This window comes from Theobroma cacao, chromosome 2, assembly GCF_053813885.1.
Source record: "Theobroma cacao isolate CCN51 chromosome 2, ASM5381388v1, whole genome shotgun sequence".
In the NCBI taxonomy this organism is placed as follows: domain Eukaryota; kingdom Viridiplantae; phylum Streptophyta; class Magnoliopsida; order Malvales; family Malvaceae; genus Theobroma; species Theobroma cacao.
This window is the reverse complement of record NC_142640.1, coordinates 41213619-41233540: the sequence shown is the minus strand read 5'-3', so window position 1 is coordinate 41233540 and position 19922 is coordinate 41213619. Positions and strand designations below refer to the sequence as shown.

Below are 19922 nucleotides of genomic sequence, written 5' to 3'. Positions count from 1 at the left end.
AGTAGCTTCTTTTGTGCTTCGACACCAACTCCAACTTGGTTTATTAATCTGGATTCAATGTTTCCTCGCCTGCGTTTTCCATAAGAGTAACCGTTTATGGACAATTTAATTAATTAATTCACCATCATTGCACCACTAACAACGTACACGATCCGACGAATGCAGGCTGCCAAATTTTCTCATTCGGTGATTGGACGGTGCCAGCCACGCTCCCACTCCCCCAACGCGTTAACGAGCGAATCTCTTTTCTGGCGGGATCACTTCACCCTCACTCCTCCAACTTCCCTGTACGTACAAACGCTTTTACTCCCCCCAAGGAACAAGCTACCTCTCTCTCCTAGAAGAAAACGATCCGAATCGGAGCTTTCATTTTTCTAGCTTACTCTGTTTTGCTCTGTTTAAATTTACTCTTTTAAAACAGGCTTCGGCTGTGAGAAGAGAATGGGAACGAGTTGGAACGAGGAGGGGACCAGCTTCTACTCATTGTCCTGCCAGGATCGACGACACTCGAAGCACATCCATGACAACGTCCACGGCAACATCTACCTTGATCCGGTATAAGCCTTTAGCCAACTTTCGTTTACGAACTTGCACTCGCGGCTTTTGTGATTAGCTGCGATAAATACTCAAACTGGATTATGATTCAGTCCTATTATGAAATCACAATGTTGCTCTTGATCTAGAAAACTAATTTTGAATAACCGAGATAAAAAGCTTTGGAATCACTGAAACTCCTCGTAGAGAGGATTAGGAATTGTTCATACACGACCAGATAGAACATGAAGAAAGAATATATGAAACAGTGTAATTTAGATAAAAATATAAAGTAAAAGAATGACGAAAATCTATAATAGATTAAAAGTGCGCAAGTGTACCTTATAATATTATGACTCAGCTTAATCCTTAATGAACAGTGAAATTCATATTTCTCAAGATGTTGTTGACCGTGAATTGACTTTTTGCTTCGCTGTGGATGCAGTTCTTTTTGAAACTTGTCGACACTGAACAGTTTCAGAGGCAAGTTTGATTTGTTGAATATATGAAGTAGAATTTCTTTCATTTTTCATAAATAATACTAGGAATTGACTGTTGATGATTTTACTATATACTGCAGACTTCGCGATCTAAAGCAACTTGGTAAGTAAACTTTCTTATAAACTAGATTATACATTAAGGGATTTGACTTGCTCGAGTTTGCATTTCTAGTTTCTTATTTATTTCCCATACAGGAAGAATTGATTTCCAATTGTTATCTTTCTCATTGTCAACTCTGTTTTATTTCTTCTTTTTGGCAACTTTTGTGGATATAAGTTCGTTGCTGACCGAATTATCTTGCTAATCAGGTCTAACGCAGATGGTGTACCCAGGGGCTGTGCATTCTCGCTTTGAGCATTCACTGGGAGTTTATTGGCTAGCCGGTGAAGCCGTTCATACAATTAAAGCTCACCAAGTAGGAACATGCCTTCAGTCTGGTGCTTCTCATTCTGACCCCATTATATTGAGAAATTTTCTTTATACGCATGGCATCCTTGTAGGGCTCGGAGATCAACATTGAGCGTAATGATATCAGGACAGTGAAACTTGCTGGTAATCATCGTTACTGTCTTTATTGATCAAATTGATCAGTATTCTCTTCTTTCTATTTCTCCCTGCCGCTGTATCTCACCCTCTTTTTTGGCTGGTTACTTGCTTAGGACTACTGCATGATGTTGGGCATGGACCATTCAGCCATCTCTTTGAGCAAGAGTTTCTTCCTCGGGTTCTTAAGGGATCTAAATGGTGATTCTTACATTCACCTCTAGAAATAGATTGTTTGTTTTCCTCATATGTGAGCCCTGGTTGCATCTTCACATGCATCTTTTACATTCCCAAACTGAATAGGTCACTATCTTAAGAATAAAAATATGATTGAATATTTTGGAGCCTAGGCAGTGTCCTAGTATTTTGCTCTGTTCAAACAGTTTGATGCTCTTGCTTGTTTGTCTTCATTTGTTCAGCAGTCAAAAATTTTTCAATTTTAGTTTCTGTTTGGTTTATATAATTGACATTATTCCATAATCCCTAATTGATATCAGATTTTGGCCTTTTATTACAACAATAGATTTAATTGCAAAATATATGTTGATCTCTGAATGCGTTAATCCATTTTTTCCAATTATTTGTTTGATTTTTTTTTTTTTTTGCTCAATAATTTGTTTGAATTTTTAGGTCTCATGAGGACATGTCTGTGAAGATGATTGATTATATTGTTGATGCGCACTACATTGAAATAGACTCTGCAATCCTCAAGAATGTGAAGGTTGATTTATCTTCGTTAAAATTCTATTTATACTCTCTTTATATACAAGTGCCTCTGAAGCTCCATTGCCATCTCCTTTGAACTCTTATCATGACAGAAAGATTATACTATCGTTTAGTACTTTCTAGAACATACTAAATCATGAATGAGGAAGCAAATTGCTTGCTTACCACCTCTTCCGCACCAACTCCTGTGGGAGAAATTTATTCTTTTCTTTTCCTTTATCCTTATTCTTCCCTTTCCTCTACTGAGATATATTGATGTAAAGCATGCTTCCAACCTTTTTTCTAGCCAATGACATCCTATATCTTGTTTGTGCTTTCTGAATTCCAGCCCAATGGCTGGTTAAGCTATATAGGTAGCCTCCTCTTCCTTTAACCCGAGCTTCCAATGACAGAATAGGGTAGGATTTAATCTCAAGTTGACTTCATCAGAGTTTTGTATTAGCTTATTGTGTCTGTGAAGAACAGTGGATACTGGTTAATATTAAATACTTGAAAATTAGCTTTACAAATGTGGGGCTTGATATAATTTTGCTATTTCGACAGGAAATGGTACTTGCTAGCTCTGAAACTGCTTCACAAAAGGTAAGCACCTTATTACCTTAATACATCAGAAATCTCGTTTGTTGTTTCACATTGCTGTCTGTTTTCAGTTAATCATCAATTACTTCGCCATCACAATTTTAAATTCCTTCATTGTAGATTATGAGTGAGAAGCGTTTTTTATATGACATTGTTGCAAATGGTCGAAATGGAATAGATGTTGATAAGTAAGTGTATTGATTCTCCATACTGAAAATCAATTTTCAATTGTACTTGTGGTTTTGAAAGCGAAGTTAATAAATATAATTCCTTGCAGATTTGACTATATTGTACGTGATTCCCGGGCTTGTGGCCTTGGCTGCAATTTTCAGTTTCAGAGGTATATATGACATGTAATGATCACTTGATGGTTAATAAATACTAAGATGTGCTCTTCAGTTTAAGCTAATTTATCGTTTCTGAGTCTGCAAATGTGCAGGGTTTAGAGCTTAGATTCCTGGTTTATTATATATGTACTATATGTCAAAACATATATTCTTCCTGTTCTTCATTGTAACTTGCAGGTTATTGGAAACAATGCGAGTGATGGGTGACGAGATATGTTACAGGGCAAAGGATTGTTAGTACATCTTGAAATTCATTATGTTCACCAAATAATTACGTTCTTCAACAAATATATGCTACTTTTTTGACAGATCTAACTATTCACAAGTTATTTGCCACTCGAGCTGATTTGCATAGGACAGTTTATACACATGCTAAAGTAAAGGTACCAAGCTGCAACTACTCTTTTTTATCCAAAACTTCAAAGTGTTAGGTCTGGCACATATGTAGCATTTCAATCTGAACTTTGAGCGGTAAATGCAATGGATTTTGATAGTTGCCTTTTTTTCTTCTTTCTACTTCTCCAGGCAATAGAGCTCATGGTTGTAGATGCTCTAACATTGGCGAATGATGAACTGAGTATATCAGCATCAATTCATGAACCAGCTAAATTTTGCAAGGTATTTTGAGCTTAAAGCATTATTTACAGTTATCTTCAACATTCCCTTTTTTATGTCATTAGGACTGAAAATTCCCCTTCAACAATTGCAGTTAGACGACTCAATATTAAGACAAATTGAAACTTCTGATAAACAAGAGCTCAAGAAAGCCAGAGATTTGATCCTTCGCATCCGGAGAAGAGATCTATACCAGGTATCCTTCAACAATATATGGAAGTAAGTAGCTTTTCTTTCTTTGTATACAGAGTTCATGGACTGTGAAATTGCTACAATTTTCTATATTTTGCAGTTCTGCAATGAGTATTCTGTTCCAAAGGACAAGCAGGAGAACTTCAAAGACATCACTCCTCAAGATATTGTTTGTTCTCAGGTGCCAAATAAAAGAAATGTTGTGCTAGATTCTTTACTGAGAGTAATAATCAAATGGCGGCATAACGAGTAATTTTTCTGTCAGGAAAATGGTGGTACCACATTGAAAGAGGAAGATGTTGCTGTGAGCATTGTCAAAATTGATCTGACTCGTGGGAGCAGTAACCCTCTGGAAAGGTACTTGAGAAAGAATATAATGTATTTGATGAAAGCACTGTTTCTCTTGTTGAGCAGTTTGACAGATTTGCTGCTGATAATTTGATTTCCTTTGATCCTTCTTCTTCTCCTTGCATGTATTTCCTTATCCAGCATCAAGTTTTTCCAGGTACTAACATCACTTTCCTTACCTACAAATTTTTGTTTCAGTGAACTGTTGTACATGACACTTGCTAATAGAGTAGTGTACAAGATTAGAAAATCAATTACTACCTAGGTTTAAAGTTAATTTCTATTTGGCAAATTAGTTAAGCTATTTACGATATATTATTCGTGATGCTGCATGCCAAGTATTAGACTAGTTGACAGTTGTTATTCAAAATTTTTAGTTAGAAAAACACAAGGCAAAACACCCTTTGGAATGCAGGTTGGAAATGTATGGCGGATTCTAGTCCACTACGAAAGGTTTCTTGAGTTTTCAGATAGAGTGATGCTGTCATTAAATATTACCAATGGCAATTCTTATCCACCAAAAAAGATATCATGTGTTTTGTGATGGATGGGAAGTATCCATTACTTTCGAATTGAAGATTTTGGGTATGGTTTTGAATTTCATCAGGATTATGAGAGTGATTACAAATTTCCAATACGGGATGATGGCATCAGTCATTTGCTGCCTACATTTTGTCAAGATATGATTGTCAGAGTGTACTCCAAGAAGCCTGAACTGGTCAGTGGAAATAAACAAACAAATACCTTGCATAGGACTATACTCATAGTGTTTAGTTTCCATGGAGTGAAACATGAGGAACACCATGATATATGCAGGTAGGAGCAGTTTCTGAGGCCTTTGAAAATTTTCAGCTGAAAACATATGGCATGAAAGCACAGGTGCATGATACTCCTGAGAAGAAGAAACGCCGCAAGTAATCGATATGGCTGGCTACCTCCATACACTCATTTTAGAAATGCAAATACTTAAAATGTTTGGTCTATACAACAAACTATTAGTATAAATATTTTCTACACCTCGCACCACATAAATAGAACTAAGAGGCTTTCAAAATAATAATAACAACATTAGTATAAGAAACCGGTTGTCTGTACTGTAACAGGTCTTTTCTCTTGAACATGTTCTGCGTTGTATCGTCAGAAATCATGCAACTTCAACTGATGTTGAGAAAATGTAGTTGCATTTCGGTCTGTGGAATTTATTCGGATCCCACATCACAGTACATCGATATTGCAACCCCAATTTACGGCGTATAAGTTTTCGTCTATTTTCCCTGTCAGCGCATACGTTTTTCTGACCTCCTGGAGCCGCTGGATTGGGAGATCCAGGGCAGGGGCCCAGCCACAATGAGGGATCCTAAATGCGCTAGTTTTCGACCCTCTAATAGTACACCCTTGATGATACTACCAAGGTACAAAAGATTTTCCACTCTTAGGATATAATTGCAATTTAAAGAATAAATATATATATATATATATAACTGAAATTTTGTAATATTAATTTATAAATTATTTAATATTACTAGATTTAAAAAGATATTCTTTATTGAAATTTATTTAATGTAATCAAAAAAATTTTTTATAAATTGGATAAATCTTATTAATATCTATAATAAAAAAATATTTAAAATGAAAATTTAGAAATATATGTCATTTTTCACTTTATCAATAATTGTGCCTTTATATAAATTACAAATAAGATTTATATTTGATATATTCTGTCATTATATAGATTCTATACACTATTAATAAACCAAATATTGTTATCTCATTAATAAATAAATTTAAAAATTAAAATTTTGTAAAATAAATGCTCATAATTTTAAAAATATTTATTTTTAAAGATTTTTAAATGTTTATCTTTAAATATTTATATAGTGGCATTCTCGTTTATAAGCAGTGACACTGTACACTTTTTATCAAGTTAACTTTTTAAGGAGAAAGTAATGATCCCGTGATAAGTGATATTAAAGCAAATCCGATTCGACTCCCATCAAGTTAACCTTTTGCGTAAAAAATAATAGTCTCGTGACACTCTGTGGTTAAGTGATAATACTGACAATATAGCAAATATAAATTATTTATAAATATAAATATAAATTATAAATAGATATTTATTAATATTAATTTTTTAATTATAATTTAATGTGATAACTCTCTAACTCATTTACGGAATTTAAAAATTTCACCAACAATATATAAAATAATAATCTTTAAAATCATCTACATAATTTACCTCTCATTCATTTTTTATCAACTTTATCTTTGGAATTTGATCTTTTTATTCTCTTAAAAAGTTTTAACATCTTTTTTGTGACATTTACAATTTGTATAGAAGAAAGAATGAAGCGTGTATAAGTATGCTTTATACCATCCTTAACCAAACCGACCGAATCCACAGAAGAGAAAACCCCTTTTTCTTTTGAGTTAAAAGGAGCAAAACCACTAAATTTGATTTATTTCCGTACAAGCATATACACACGTGGTTGTCAATTGTCATAGATGAAGTTAAACTCTTGGAAAGCATAGCTGTTGTATTAAAAGGAAGCAGAAATTGACTAGAACTCGGAAATCTAACTTCTCCAGAGTTTCCTTTCGCTATAAATATCAAGTAGATTGGCCTTTGCTAACTTTCTACCTTTTGAGTGAATCCATCGTTGAGGAAAAAACTGTGTGGAACTCATGGGGCACGAAATCACAGAGATAGATGAAGGTGAAGGGTGTTGGAGAGCAATTAAAAAGAAGGATTTGGAGAAAATGGATGAGCAACTTGATCTCCTGTGGGCAATGCGGGATCTTAAAGGTAGAGAAAAGATGGGAGTCTCAAACCAACAAGAATGGGAACTTAAAGCAAGAGAAAAGGTGGGAGTCTCAAACCAACAAGAATGGGAAATTAATCTCAACGAGATTATTTTCAAAGAATTGCTAGACAAAGACACTTGTGCAGAAGTTTACAAGGGAGTTTATAACAGTCAAGACGTTATAGGTGAGACACACACATTACTCTAAAGTATTCTTTCAACATGGAATTGGTCATGGCGATGGGTTCAATTATAGTGACATTTAAGTTGTGTTTGGTTTTGTCGTGTGACAAACTTGCAGTGACGGTGTTTGAACGGAGAGAAAAGGTCCAAAAGCTGCCAAGCAGTGAAGAAAACAATTTGCCTGCCTGCAGGAGCCCTTTTAGGGAGAAGGTTTCTTTTTGGTACAAGATTGATCATCCTAATATTCTCAAGGTAACTCTCAATTCTCATCATTGTGTCTTGCATGTTCTAAAAGATATTCTGACAATAAGAACTCAAACTCGGTTGTTCCTTAGCTGATAGGTGCCAAAATTGATGAACCAGAATTTACATTACGAGCGGATAATGAGGAAGTTCGCCTGTTAAGAAACCTGAGTTATCTTGTAGTTGAGTATCGATGCGGGGATACTCTTAGATCATTCCTTTCAAAGAATCGAGAAAAGAAGCTAGATTTCACGATTGTCATTCAACTGGCACTTCATCTTGCAAGAGGGTAAAACCTCCTTTCCCTGTGTTTTTGAGTGACTTGAATTTCAATTCAACCATTTTCTCAATGTTGTTTTGTTTCCTTAAGGTTGGCTTACCTTCACTCAAGGCAACTCATCCATGGAAATGTCAAACCAGAAAACTTGCTTCTTGATAGAAATTTCAAGTTGACAATAACCGAATTTGAAACATCTAATATGGCAATTTCAAATCATCAGGAGTTGGCAGGCGACAGGCAGACAATTACTTACATGGCTCCTGAGGTAATACAGAATCAAATTGGAAGTTATGTCAAATTAGTTGCATTTTTTATATTACTTGACACAATCTCATGCAGGTCATCGATTCTAAACCATACGACAGAAAATGCGACGTCTATAGTTTTGGAATTTGTTTATGGGAAATCTATTGCCGTGACGTGCTTTATCCCGATCTTAGTTTTTCTGAATTGAGTTTAGCTATTTTTGATCAGGTACATATATTTTAATTTTTTAAAAAAAAATTGAAAGGGGGGGATTCGAACCCTCTTCTCTAAACAAGAGCCAAATGCTCGGGTGCAGGTACATATATTTTAATATAATATCAGAGAATTAATGTTTTTGTTATAAGCTCACTGCAACTGCAACTATTTCTGGATTGTAGAACCTGAGACCCGAAATACCCAAGCACTGTCCAAAAGCTCTAGCAAATGTGATGCAGCAGTGTTGGGATACAGATGCTAGTAAAAGACCAGAGATGGAACAAGTGGTTTTGATGCTGGAGGCCCTTGACACACCAAAGGGTAAAAAGATTAAGTTTCCTGATGCGCAGAGCTGTTTTTGCTTTCGCAAATGAGGAAACGTTGTGAAACGAGCAAATTCCAGTACTCATCATTAAAATCACTAATGCATAATGTTAAATTGTCATCATTATAGACCTTAGATTTTGGAGCAATATGCTGCTTTTGTAAACCAGCATTCAGGTATGAAACCAGTAGCAATCCATTTCTATTTTGTACAAGAAGCATAGATATATTATAGTATTCATATATATTCGAAACATTTAATGCTGTCATATCTTCTTTTATATATATACATATATTTCAAAGTTTAAGTTTCATTGAATACCGATGGAAACAGAGAGAGGATCCCTGGTTTACAAAAGGAAGCTTAGATGTCTTTATATATATAACTTCATAAATTAGTGATCGCTGCATTAAACCACCCTGGCAACCTTTCCCTTCGTAAAACAAACACGCAGACATGTGGTGCATAACATTTGTACCTATCTATGGAGAGAGACTTTTTTGTTGACTTGCTGTGAGTTATTTCTTTGTCGCATGATAATTCATTTTTTTTTTATTTTTTCATTTTATAATTATAATAACAAGTGGAGAAGAAAAAAAATGAGAAAAAAAACCCCCCAAAAAGGTACAAGAAATGAGGGGGAGGCTCGGTTTTAAGAGGAAAAGGGAAAAGAGGGGAAGAACAATCATAGAAGGGAAGAGAGACATAGGAGAAAATAAAGTGACCAACGATGGAAATGGTGGGATAGTCCAAAGAGTAGCTGCTTCCATTATGCACGCATTCATTTTGACTGGACTTGCATAACTCTTTCATCAACAGGCTCGTAGGTGCCAACTGACAAAGAAAGTAAGAAACTTAAATACAAATGTTGATGGTGGAAAGCTTTAAAAACACCACCATCACAAGTTATGAATGATTGTGCCATTTTCCTCCCACGTATCCAAACTTACCTCCATTTTACTCTTTTATAATGGCAATGGCATTTCAACATTTTCTTTTCTTTTTCTTTTCTCCTGTAAACTATACAAAAGCAATTTCAAAATTTTTTATACCATCTGATTTACCACTGATACATTTGAAGCCAGGACCACCACTATGCAAGCTATACAGAGATGGCACCCAATCCACTGGTGTGTCCTATTTGCCACCAGATTCATGCTGGAGCACCATCTTCAAAAGCGTCAAGACAAAGAAGGAGATGATTGTGAACCACCCATATTCTCACTTGCACTTCGAAACTGTTCTATAAGTAAATTCCGTATTTTTACTCTCAAGCTGGAGGCTTCTTCAGGTCTGAACCACTGCTTACCAAACTGAAAATGAAAACAGGTTAACCAAGAATATAACCATACCAGAAAACCTTTTTAAAGACCAGAACGGAAACTCAACAGGTACCATCGCTAAATCTTTCTTTTTCAGTCTTTCAGGGGCCTCTTCAATGAAGCGCTCCATGAAGAAAAGAACAAACAGACCACAATCATAATCATTCTTTTGCTGGGGAACCTGGCAAAAAAGTATCAACAGAGAACCTAAAGTTACATTTCTAGAGAAAAATGCAAAACCAGTAACTATATCTCTGAAAAGATTAAAAGACGCATTGTGATATTTTTCCAATTCTATTAACATCTCTTCACATTCTTCTACATTTAAACTGGAATACATTGTTCAGATGTTAGATGGTTAGCAAGCATGCAACCCCAAAATATCTTCAATTAACTTTTATCATACAGCTTGCACACAAGAAAATAAATCTTCCTTTATTATTAACAATCAAGGAAAATTATTTTTTTTAGGTAATTGCAGATCAACCTGTGACTAATTCTTTGAAATCACGATCCATCAGGCGCTATTTTACCAACTTAAGGTTTATGCGCCATTACAAAATCCATAAATGAATGAGATAAAATTTAAGATACTGAAAATAAAAACTTACAGCTATAGTTTTCTCCTCAATCCTGCGGGGAAGGTTTTCCCATATTTTGTCTGCAATGGGAAGATCTGAAGGAGCAACCTCTTGATTCAAATAGTTCCATTCTTCTCTCATATAGCTACAAAACAAGATTCACATTGTCTCTTAGCTTTAAGAAACACATTAAGTAAGCAAACCAACCAGTCAAGCATCAGTTAGACATGCATACTACAATATTACCATTAAAATAAACAATTCAAAATTTCAACATGATGCGAATCCACCCCAAAATGTTTCAATTCAAATGTTGTTATGCTACTATACAACAATGATTAGCTAAAACAACAACAGCTGAAAGATGTTGAAGATTCCCATATAACCAAATCTTTTACTTGTATCAATTAAGAAGAAATGGATGAAGAGGTGTGCGGGTCTGGAAAGCATGCTAATACGCATGTAAACAGAAAAGGCACTATCCTTATGAAATTTCCTTCTCCTCCCAAACAGCTTCTTATTTTATGAATATAGAGACAAAGACAAAATATAGTAGTACACAATCATTATTAATCATTTGGCTTCAACTGTCTCACCTTTTAATGTTCTTAAAAACTGATCTGCTACAATGAAGTCCCAATGAATCCAAATGAAGGATAATAGGTCCTGATTCATCTTCTTTGTCAGGTATACAAATGATGACCAAACTCCAATGGAAACTAGATAGAAGAAACACAATAACTGAGTCAAACGGTCTGAATAAATTTAAGCTATATTTGGGAGAACGTAGCGAGGATAAAAGGGAAGGATGCAGAAAGCTACTAAATCGACTTATTAAAAGAGATGGCTAATACAACCATTGATCAATATGATTTCACCATTTTGAAATGATTCATCTAGTTTATTTCAACCACTCTTCAGCATGCCCAAAAAATTTATATAATTAAGCTTCACTCAGTTAACAGAAAGCAGAATAGTCACTCCAAAACTAGCTAAGGCGCACTAGACAGCAGGTTGTGACTGAAGTAAAGCAATCATCCTTGAACAGTAAATTCTGCTGATTACAGGCCCAAAATTGATCAATCCTCATGAACGAATAAAACAAGTTTTCTGTCCTATACTTCTTTTTCAAAGCCCAAAACCAGGACACGTGCAGAAATACAAAAGCAGTTCAAAAGTTTTGTTCATAAAACAAAACCACCACGGTGATAATGATACCTTACAATTTCTAATCCAAGAAAAGGAAGAATGGAGGTGGGGAGAAGAAGGTAACTATAATGCCAAGAAACTAAAATGTTTGTCAATAATCATGTGAAAAACTGCAAGAATTGCTGGAAGATACATATATAGTGTTTCCTCTGTCTCCCATTTTTGAGAAAGAAACTGTGTTTCCATGTCTACCTACCCTCTCTCTCTTTCCGCGCTTCCCCTCTTCCTCTTCCACTTCTTTCCTCCCTTCCTCCCTTGTTTATAATCATAAGACACATAATAATGTGTCCAATGATCCACCATAATGAAACAAAAGGCCACCCTCCCACATCCCCCCCCCCCACCCCCCCCCCCCCCCCCCCACACTGCAGCCCTCCCCCTTTCAAAATTTATCTTTCTTTCCAAATTAAATTCTTTTTCTCTTTCCTACTTCGTTTCTTTCACTGCACCAATTCTTTCTTGGACATGATACATTTTCTAACTGTGAAAACCACCATCTTGGCATATCATGGCAACACAGTAAGCCATTTCCAAACCATTTTCAAATCCATATCTGTGTCATGTCATGCAAATGAGGTACTCTGGAAGTCCATGTAAGAGCAGGCATCAATATCTATAGGTTTAAAAGAAACATTTTACATGCTTGTATGTAAATATCTATAGCAGAAAAACTCACTCTTCATTTATCGGAATAAGTACATATGCCTTCTGGAAAATATTGACACCTTTCCACCACCTTCTGAACTTGATGAATAAAGCATCTTTGTCACTCCCCTATGTAGTATAAAGGATAACAAGCAACCAGCAAGCATGAGTTGGAGAAGTAACAATCATTATACTCTGATAATTTTATAGTTCAGCAAATAATATACAGACCCTAAATTATATAAACATGATCTGCTGAAAGCAAATGTTGGAAAAACTGCAGTTTCTAACCCCACCAGTGCGAAAAGTACGATAATAACTGTAAAAAATAGCACATAAGTCTTGTTGTACTGTTTTTTCTGATATTAAACATTGCTTTTGTTCTCAAGGTTTATTTAGTTGTTATCAAGTTGCTCTATTCAGGAACAAAGTTAAATGAGTTAAATAGTGAAGTAAAAAATCATAACAACATTATTTTACCAGGAAAAAAAATCATAAGAGTATCATAATACAAACTCAAGCACCAAGTTCAACCAGTTCAGGTATCCTAAATCAGCATGATGTATTCATTTTACACCATAAAAAAGGCAATCATTTATAAGAGAACAAGAAAGATAAAACCTTGTATGAAACAGCTTCTTTCAGCTTTTGGTAAAAATACGTGTTAAAAAAATGATAATCACATATTGCCCTATTTGTTGGGGATGCCTGCTGCTGTAAACATCTGGCCAAAAGAACCATAAAGTGATCAAAATAGAGGCCCAACATTTTCTGTAGCATAATCTATTAACTAGCAGCTATTTCAACAAAATGTTTCTAACTAAATCAAGCATTTAAACTTAAAAAAAATTATATTTGCACAAAATTGAGCATTTTCCATGCAATCATAAGAAAGTCATGTCAGGCATAGAATATTGGAGATTTAAGTTCAAATTTTCCACAAATTTCAATACTCAAGTAGTCAACTTTCTTACACCTATTTCACATAGCATTCAAAAGCAATATAGTAGATGAAACCATTTGTTTCCTTGCACAATGATACAGCAACAACATTGTTCTAATAAGATACAGCCCAAAGCTTCCCAGGAAAAGCAACAAACAAAGCTGTTTTGACATTTAATCCTTTTCCTACTTGATAAAGTAACCTTTTATATCAACTATAAGTGATCTAAACGACCCATCAAAAACCCAACCCACTTGAAACCCAACTAGTTTTACTTGAATAGTCAGAGAGTAGAACCAAGATCTAACCCAAACTTGATTCTGCTATCTGTCAGCAGATTAAATGTAGCAAAAGTTGATGCGAATCCAAATACCCACCTGAATTGCAACCCCATCCATCCCAAAGTCAATGACTCAAATTGAATGTAATTTAAATAAAGGAACAACCTCAAGAATCAAAACCCAAAATGACTAGAATTCAAAATTACCCAACAGGAACCCAACCTAACACACCCAATTGCCATTCCTTACAAGATGAGAAACTTGTGAATTGTGAAGAATTGATGAATTCATAATCATGGAATCAGATCTAGAAGTATCTGAAACAACTTACCGGATGTAAAAGTTCATAATTTGTGATGTCAAGAAGGTTTCAGGAGCAAGGCTGTCAATATCTCCAAAACAAATTTCAACAGATTCTGGATCATCCCTGGATCGAAAAGTAAGGAAGAAAAGATGATAGGCAAACTATATCCCACTAATATTGTCTGCGGAAGTCATCTGTATTATTTTCACAAAAAAAGAATTGTTTACCTTGATGGGTAATAGATCCTAGCATCCTTCTTGCTGAAAATTGTTCAGAGAAAGAGAAGTTATTGCTGGCAGAAACCACATATTTTGCAAGCTATAATATAGTATAGGGGGAAAAAAGAACAAGTATTGAAAGTTCTACCAACCAATTTGGAAGTTTAACTTCAAGCTCTGTTGTCTGTACTAGCTGTGGTTCTTCCTCATCTACAAGAACAACAGTCTGGCCCTGTTTCAATTACACACCATTGAACCAATCATAATGAAGACAAAAACCCAGAATATGGTGAAAGTATGAAATTTCATCACCTTACAACCAAAAAATAACAAAAGCAACTGATAATGAAACCTATATTTGCATGGGAAAACAAATTCTCAAAATCTTTTCCATTTGCTATTCTGGTCAGTTTTTGAAATCATAAGGACCGAATCAAGAGGCCTATAATCATGCAAAGCTATCTTTTCCTCCAAACCCCCGAACCTCTAAAGTAATACAACTTACTTATGCAAGTTTCCAACCTAACTGTCAGCATGAAGAATTTTTCGGAATTCAAGTGTCCCAGATAGAGAATATTCAAAAAAGTGAATAATAATTAGCTCATTGGAAGTGGTCATTTTCAACTCTAAAGACCAAAATCAAGAAAATAAAAGAAGATTGATCACAACTATAGTACACAATATCAATTTCCACGCTCATGCATAAAGAGGCCTTTAAAATAGTCTGATTTCCACCTGAGCCTTTTTATTCTTTCAATAGACTGAAAATGCATCTTTATATAAATACATTCAAATACAGACAAGTACATAAAACAGGAAAATGGGGACACAAACCCTCTTCCATTAGCCCCATGCTTAGACAACAATAAACAAAAGACAGGTCTCTTAAATACTAAATGAAGGCAAGACTAACTTTCACAGAAGAACTAAAACCAGACAGTGACCTGAAAAATCATTACAATCAGGTTCAAATAATAGAGGATAAGAACTCATGACCACACCAAGAATCTATTGTAGCCCTTAATGTAATTCTAACAGCACAGGGTTTATTAAATAACCCAAACATCATAAATATACCAAGCTACAATGATAATGATCACACTGCCAGAATGACACATCAATTCATTTACCTTGACTCTGCACCTAAATTACTTGTACATCACCATAGTGACATTCACAAAGCAGGTAGCCGAAATTAGATAACCATGATCATAATAGAGGTAAGAAAAGGTAAGCATACCTTCCTACGCCTTGAATTATTTGATGGTCGGACTTGAAAAGCATTCTTCCTACATAAAAGGAACAGGGAGATTCAAAATACAAGCAATGCATTTATTTAAGTACTCAAGTTAGCTGAAAGAAGTCAGAGAAATTACCAAAAATAGGTCAAACATAAAAAAAGACCTCTTTAAATTGAGAACAAACATTAAACAACAAAATGCTGAATTATAAAAAGTCAGTAATATGACGCTTAATAAAACGTGCAACAAATCAAAGAAGTTGCCCACCATATCTTTTCCATTAACACGAATACAAGTCCAACAGGGGTTCAAGGGTAACTTATTGGTATTTTCAGCCTCAGAACATAAATGAGTAATGAGTGTCCATTTTTTATTTAATCTAACAATAGAACTTAGACTACCAACAGTTTTTCATATTTTGTTATTGTTATATCATTAAACAGATCTAAAATCCTTTTTCCCAAAAGCTATTGGATTTCAGTTTCTTTTGGACAGAGAAACCAATTTGATATCCTGAAAGTCTGTTATTTGTCCAAACTTCTAACTTTCAATTTTGACACAATTTATTTTTCAGAATAATTTTGCCATGATTTTGAATTTAACAAAAGCTTTACTTCAAAACACTACCGATATTAAAGCTTATATCAACTTAGAAAGCACTTTGAGCTGGCAAATACATGCCTTTACCTCCCTTATCAATCAGCTTCACCTTTAGATATGAAATTCGGTAAAAAAATAAAAACAGCCTTAGGGCCTCTTAACATTGGCTGAGAAAGGATGCAACTACTTGCCACCACACAACTTATTAGCCATAAAAGTAAACATTGAAATAACTTAATCCCTACACCAAGTTACAGAGAAAAGCAGTGTGAGTTTAGCATCAGATCAAGTTCTTTTCAGCAGTAAAATATCAACCGATTTAGGCAAGCGCCAACAACTGTATATCATAGAAAAAAAAGGGAGGAGGGGAGGGGAAGAAAAAAACCACTTAAGGAAGGAAAAATTGCTTACTTTGAAATGCTTGGCAAGTCATCATCTGTGTCACAAAGAGAATACAACGAAGCTGTCCTACACTTTTGATCTACAAAAGAAGGCTTCCTAGGGTGTTTCAAACTAATTCGTCTTGGTGATACCCGAACTTTCTGTCTTTCCCTCTGTGAAAACTCCCCATTGCATCTGGTTTTTTTCCGTTCACAACGATTCAAAATTGATAACTCTTTGTCAAATGTGTTGACTATCCTACAATCTGTCTGTTAAATAAAATAAAAATAAAAATAAATAAAAAAGCAATCATGTTGCGCAATGAAGAAGGCTTGTATTGAAGTACAACATTTTATGCTACAATCTATCAGTTAATTTTAAAACCATTTAAAATAAACTGCATTCTGTACTGAACAATGCTAATAAATGAGTTATTTAAAATAGAGAAGTAGCACTTTACATTTTCTTCCATCTTTTTACAAAAACTAGAACCAAATGTAGACTGTGAGAGGGCTTGATGTGATTTACTCTGTTGCTCAAAGACATTAGAAGAACCTGCAGGAATCATTTAACTTCCTTAAAAATAGACTTCAAAAAACAAAATTTTAAAAATACAAAGTGATGCCCTGCTTACGCACACAAGTCATAATTAACCCTTCCAAGATTAAATATATAGAGCTCAAAACAGTCAGGGCTCACTAATAAAGTTGAATCATTATCATCATAATGGAAACCATACCCAATAAAGAGGGGAAATAAAGTACTATAATCAGCCATAGTTGTTGGATTTCACTCTAATTCAATCATCAACAAAGAAAAATAAGCAGAAACTTCCATCTGTTAAAGCCTAAATTCAATTTACTCTGATCTATATGACTCGATTGATCTACAATTTTCCCTACAAACTAGGGCAGGTAAGCCTTAGCCATTATGCCACTTTATCTCAGACTGGACTATCTTGAGTCATACGCCTTATATATTTCTCAATGCAGTGAAACACAAATATCAAGATTCATCCCCAACTAGATTAGGATCATAACTTATTTGCATTTAGTTAAATAATAAAAATGAACCATTTTTAAGTTGAATATCATAACATATTAATAGGCCCATGTTAAGGAATAATAACACCACAACAGTAGAATCTCAGAATCAACAACTTTCCTGGCTACATGGAAACCAAAGTTCCAAAAAGACCCCTCATAAGACTTCAATATTTCTTAAATTATTCAGAAGCTCACCAACAATATCTGAGCTTGACAATTGTGTAGGCTTCTCACATCCAGCAGCATCCTGTCCAACAAAAACAAAAATGCAAACAAGTATGCAAAGAATCAATGGTTTACTCAGTAAAAAAGTTGATGCCTAGTTACTGTCATGTGAAAAACCACCTACATTTCGATTACCATATAAAAGGTATGTTTCTTTATGCAGTAAGTATACACGTAAAGCAACTAAAAAAATGAAAAAAAAAATTACTGTGAAACATAATCACAGCGTATTCACCTAAATTTAATAAATGAAAACCCAGACTTGCTAGTTAGTTAAATTAGAACAGAACCAAAAAAATTACTTTATTTTCCAAATAACCCCTAATGCGACTTCCTAATTTTCTTCTTCTCCATTTTCTCTCAGTAACCAAATTAGTACAAGAACAAACCATTTTCGCTCGCGAAAGTGTTCTACGTTTCTTCTCCTCCTCAAGGCGCTCAAGACGATCCCTAATCTTCTTCCCCTTATCCGGCAATTTAGAGCCAAGGTGTTCCAGATTCCGCTGCTGCCGTTGAATCATCTCGTCCAGCTTGTGATCAGGCAGGTTCTCAGAAAATTCATCTTTGCCTTGATCACCGCCGCCGCCCATTGAGTCGGATTTACTCGGCGATGGTTGCGGCTCAATCGTGATAACGACTAAGGGTGGCGGTGGCCCCTCATCCCCCGGTTCCCTTGAGAGTAACTTGGTCCAGTCCAGGTCAAGTTTCCTCTTCTTGTTTTTCTCTTCTGCTTCCATGCAAACCAACTAACATGTACGCCAGATTTTTCTCTGCTTTGTGTAGTGTTTCTTTTTCCTTTCTTGTGATACTCCCCTCCTCTGCTGCGCTGCAGCTTTCCTTCTTTTTATTTTATTATTTATTTTTTTCTTGCTTTTCTTTTTTTCTTTCTTTCCCCATTATCTGACCAAAATAATTGAAACAACGAGGAAGAAAATAAAAATCACAATTGCTTGTTGTTACTTCCACGCCGGTAGGGAAAATGGAAAAGAGGAATGTAGTAATGTACTCGTGGCAGTGGTAATTAGAATTAGAATTAGAAATATGGATTGGGCTGGGGCAAGCTTGGACAATGGACCCAACTTCGTCCTAAGATCACTGATTACTGGCAAGCTTCTCGAATTGAGTGTCTCCATTTAATAAATAATAAAAAAATCAATTCAAGATCATTTATTCAATAATTTTAATTAAAATCTTTAATGGTTTTAATAATAAAGTCAAATTATGCTTTCAGCCCATGTACTTTATCAAAAATGTGTACTTCTTTTCTATACAATAATTTATATAATTTTTTTTTATTTTAAAATGATTTATATAAATTAAGTTTTTATATTTTTTAAATTTATTAATTTTAGTTCAAATCTTTATATGTTTAATATTCTCTAATTAAATATTTTGATGTAGTGTTTGACCAAACTGACGTAGCATTGATTATGCTAACGTGGCATTGACTAGGTTGCTAACAAGCTTTATGCTAATGTGGCCATAAATGATGATGTGGTGAGAAATGATGACATGGCATAGTGCTTATTGTATGATATGTGACAAAGTTGATGTTTCTATTAGCAGTTAGCATCATCACCCCAAGAAGTGTCAAACTTCACGATGTTTTCATGTTTCAAGGTTTTGAGGAGGTGAATTTCATAATACAACCTCTCAAGATCTTTAAAACTTTGTAGGAAATCATGGCGCTTCACCCAATTCATGCTGCCTCAATTCTTTCATATTTACCAAAAGCCTTATAATTGAAAATTTAAGCAAACCAATCCACACCATCCAATTAACCAACAACATCTAAATATTAAATTGTGAATTTACTAGAAAGTGAAGCAAGAGAGAATTCATACACTGTGTTTAGGCACCTTTAGCAAGAATTTTCATTATACTACAAAAAAAAAAAAACTCAAAATCAAAACTTTAAATTCACAGAAACAAAAACAATGAAAAAAAGTAAATGTAGGAAGCAAAAATCAAAGGTTTGACAAAAAAGGTGTTTAGTTATTTAATTACTTACCCTTCCATATCTTCTAAAAGGATCAACTTCAACAAAGTTTGAATAATCAGTTTCCAAGCTTGGGACACCCATCCATTTCTTGTTCAAAGCTTTTTTCTTCGTTCATTCTTAATTTCGAAGTTCCAACAATGCTTTTAAAGCAAAGGAAAAGAAGAAGAATTACTCAAAAAAAAAAAAGAAAAAGAAAGTAAAAAGTATCATTTTATCTTTAATTTTTATCCTGGGGCTGGCTAGAT

General features: G+C 34.6%; 3 protein-coding genes across 3 annotated transcripts; 2 read left to right on the top strand and 1 right to left on the bottom strand.

Moving 5' to 3' along the window:
* The first annotated feature begins 293 nt into the window (after nt 1-293).
* LOC18609440 (uncharacterized) lies at nt 294-5608 on the top strand. Its single transcript, XM_018116047.2, has 19 exons — nt 294-555; nt 980-1017; nt 1115-1137; nt 1344-1450; nt 1536-1587; nt 1695-1779; nt 2209-2299; nt 2848-2886; nt 3004-3071; nt 3161-3223; nt 3408-3463; nt 3540-3613; nt 3756-3848; nt 3940-4041; nt 4138-4218; nt 4303-4394; nt 4527-4542; nt 4993-5103; nt 5202-5608. Exons 1-19 carry the CDS (start codon nt 442-444, stop codon nt 5301-5303), a joined length of 1407 nt encoding a protein of 468 aa, XP_017971536.1. The 5' UTR covers nt 294-441; the 3' UTR covers nt 5304-5608.
* Nucleotides 5609-6621: 1013 nt separating this feature from the next.
* LOC18609439 (serine/threonine-protein kinase 54-like) lies at nt 6622-8915 on the top strand. The gene is made up of 6 exons (XM_007044552.3): nt 6622-7371; nt 7488-7621; nt 7705-7901; nt 7983-8157; nt 8232-8366; nt 8537-8915. Exons 1-6 carry the CDS (start codon nt 7068-7070, stop codon nt 8726-8728), a joined length of 1137 nt encoding a protein of 378 aa, XP_007044614.2. The 5' UTR covers nt 6622-7067; the 3' UTR covers nt 8729-8915.
* Nucleotides 8916-9424: 509 nt separating this feature from the next.
* ULP1D (UB-like protease 1D) lies at nt 9425-18645 on the bottom strand. Its single transcript, XM_018116488.2, has 14 exons — nt 18065-18645; nt 17646-17697; nt 16865-16959; nt 16435-16673; nt 15423-15471; nt 14335-14414; nt 14192-14224; nt 13992-14087; nt 13058-13160; nt 12468-12565; nt 11179-11301; nt 10613-10727; nt 10075-10182; nt 9425-9992 (listed from the first exon to the last, which is right to left on the bottom strand). Exons 1-14 carry the CDS (start codon nt 18410-18412, stop codon nt 9861-9863), a joined length of 1671 nt encoding a protein of 556 aa, XP_017971977.2. The 5' UTR covers nt 18413-18645; the 3' UTR covers nt 9425-9860.
* Between the last annotated feature and the right edge of the window lie 1277 nt (nt 18646-19922).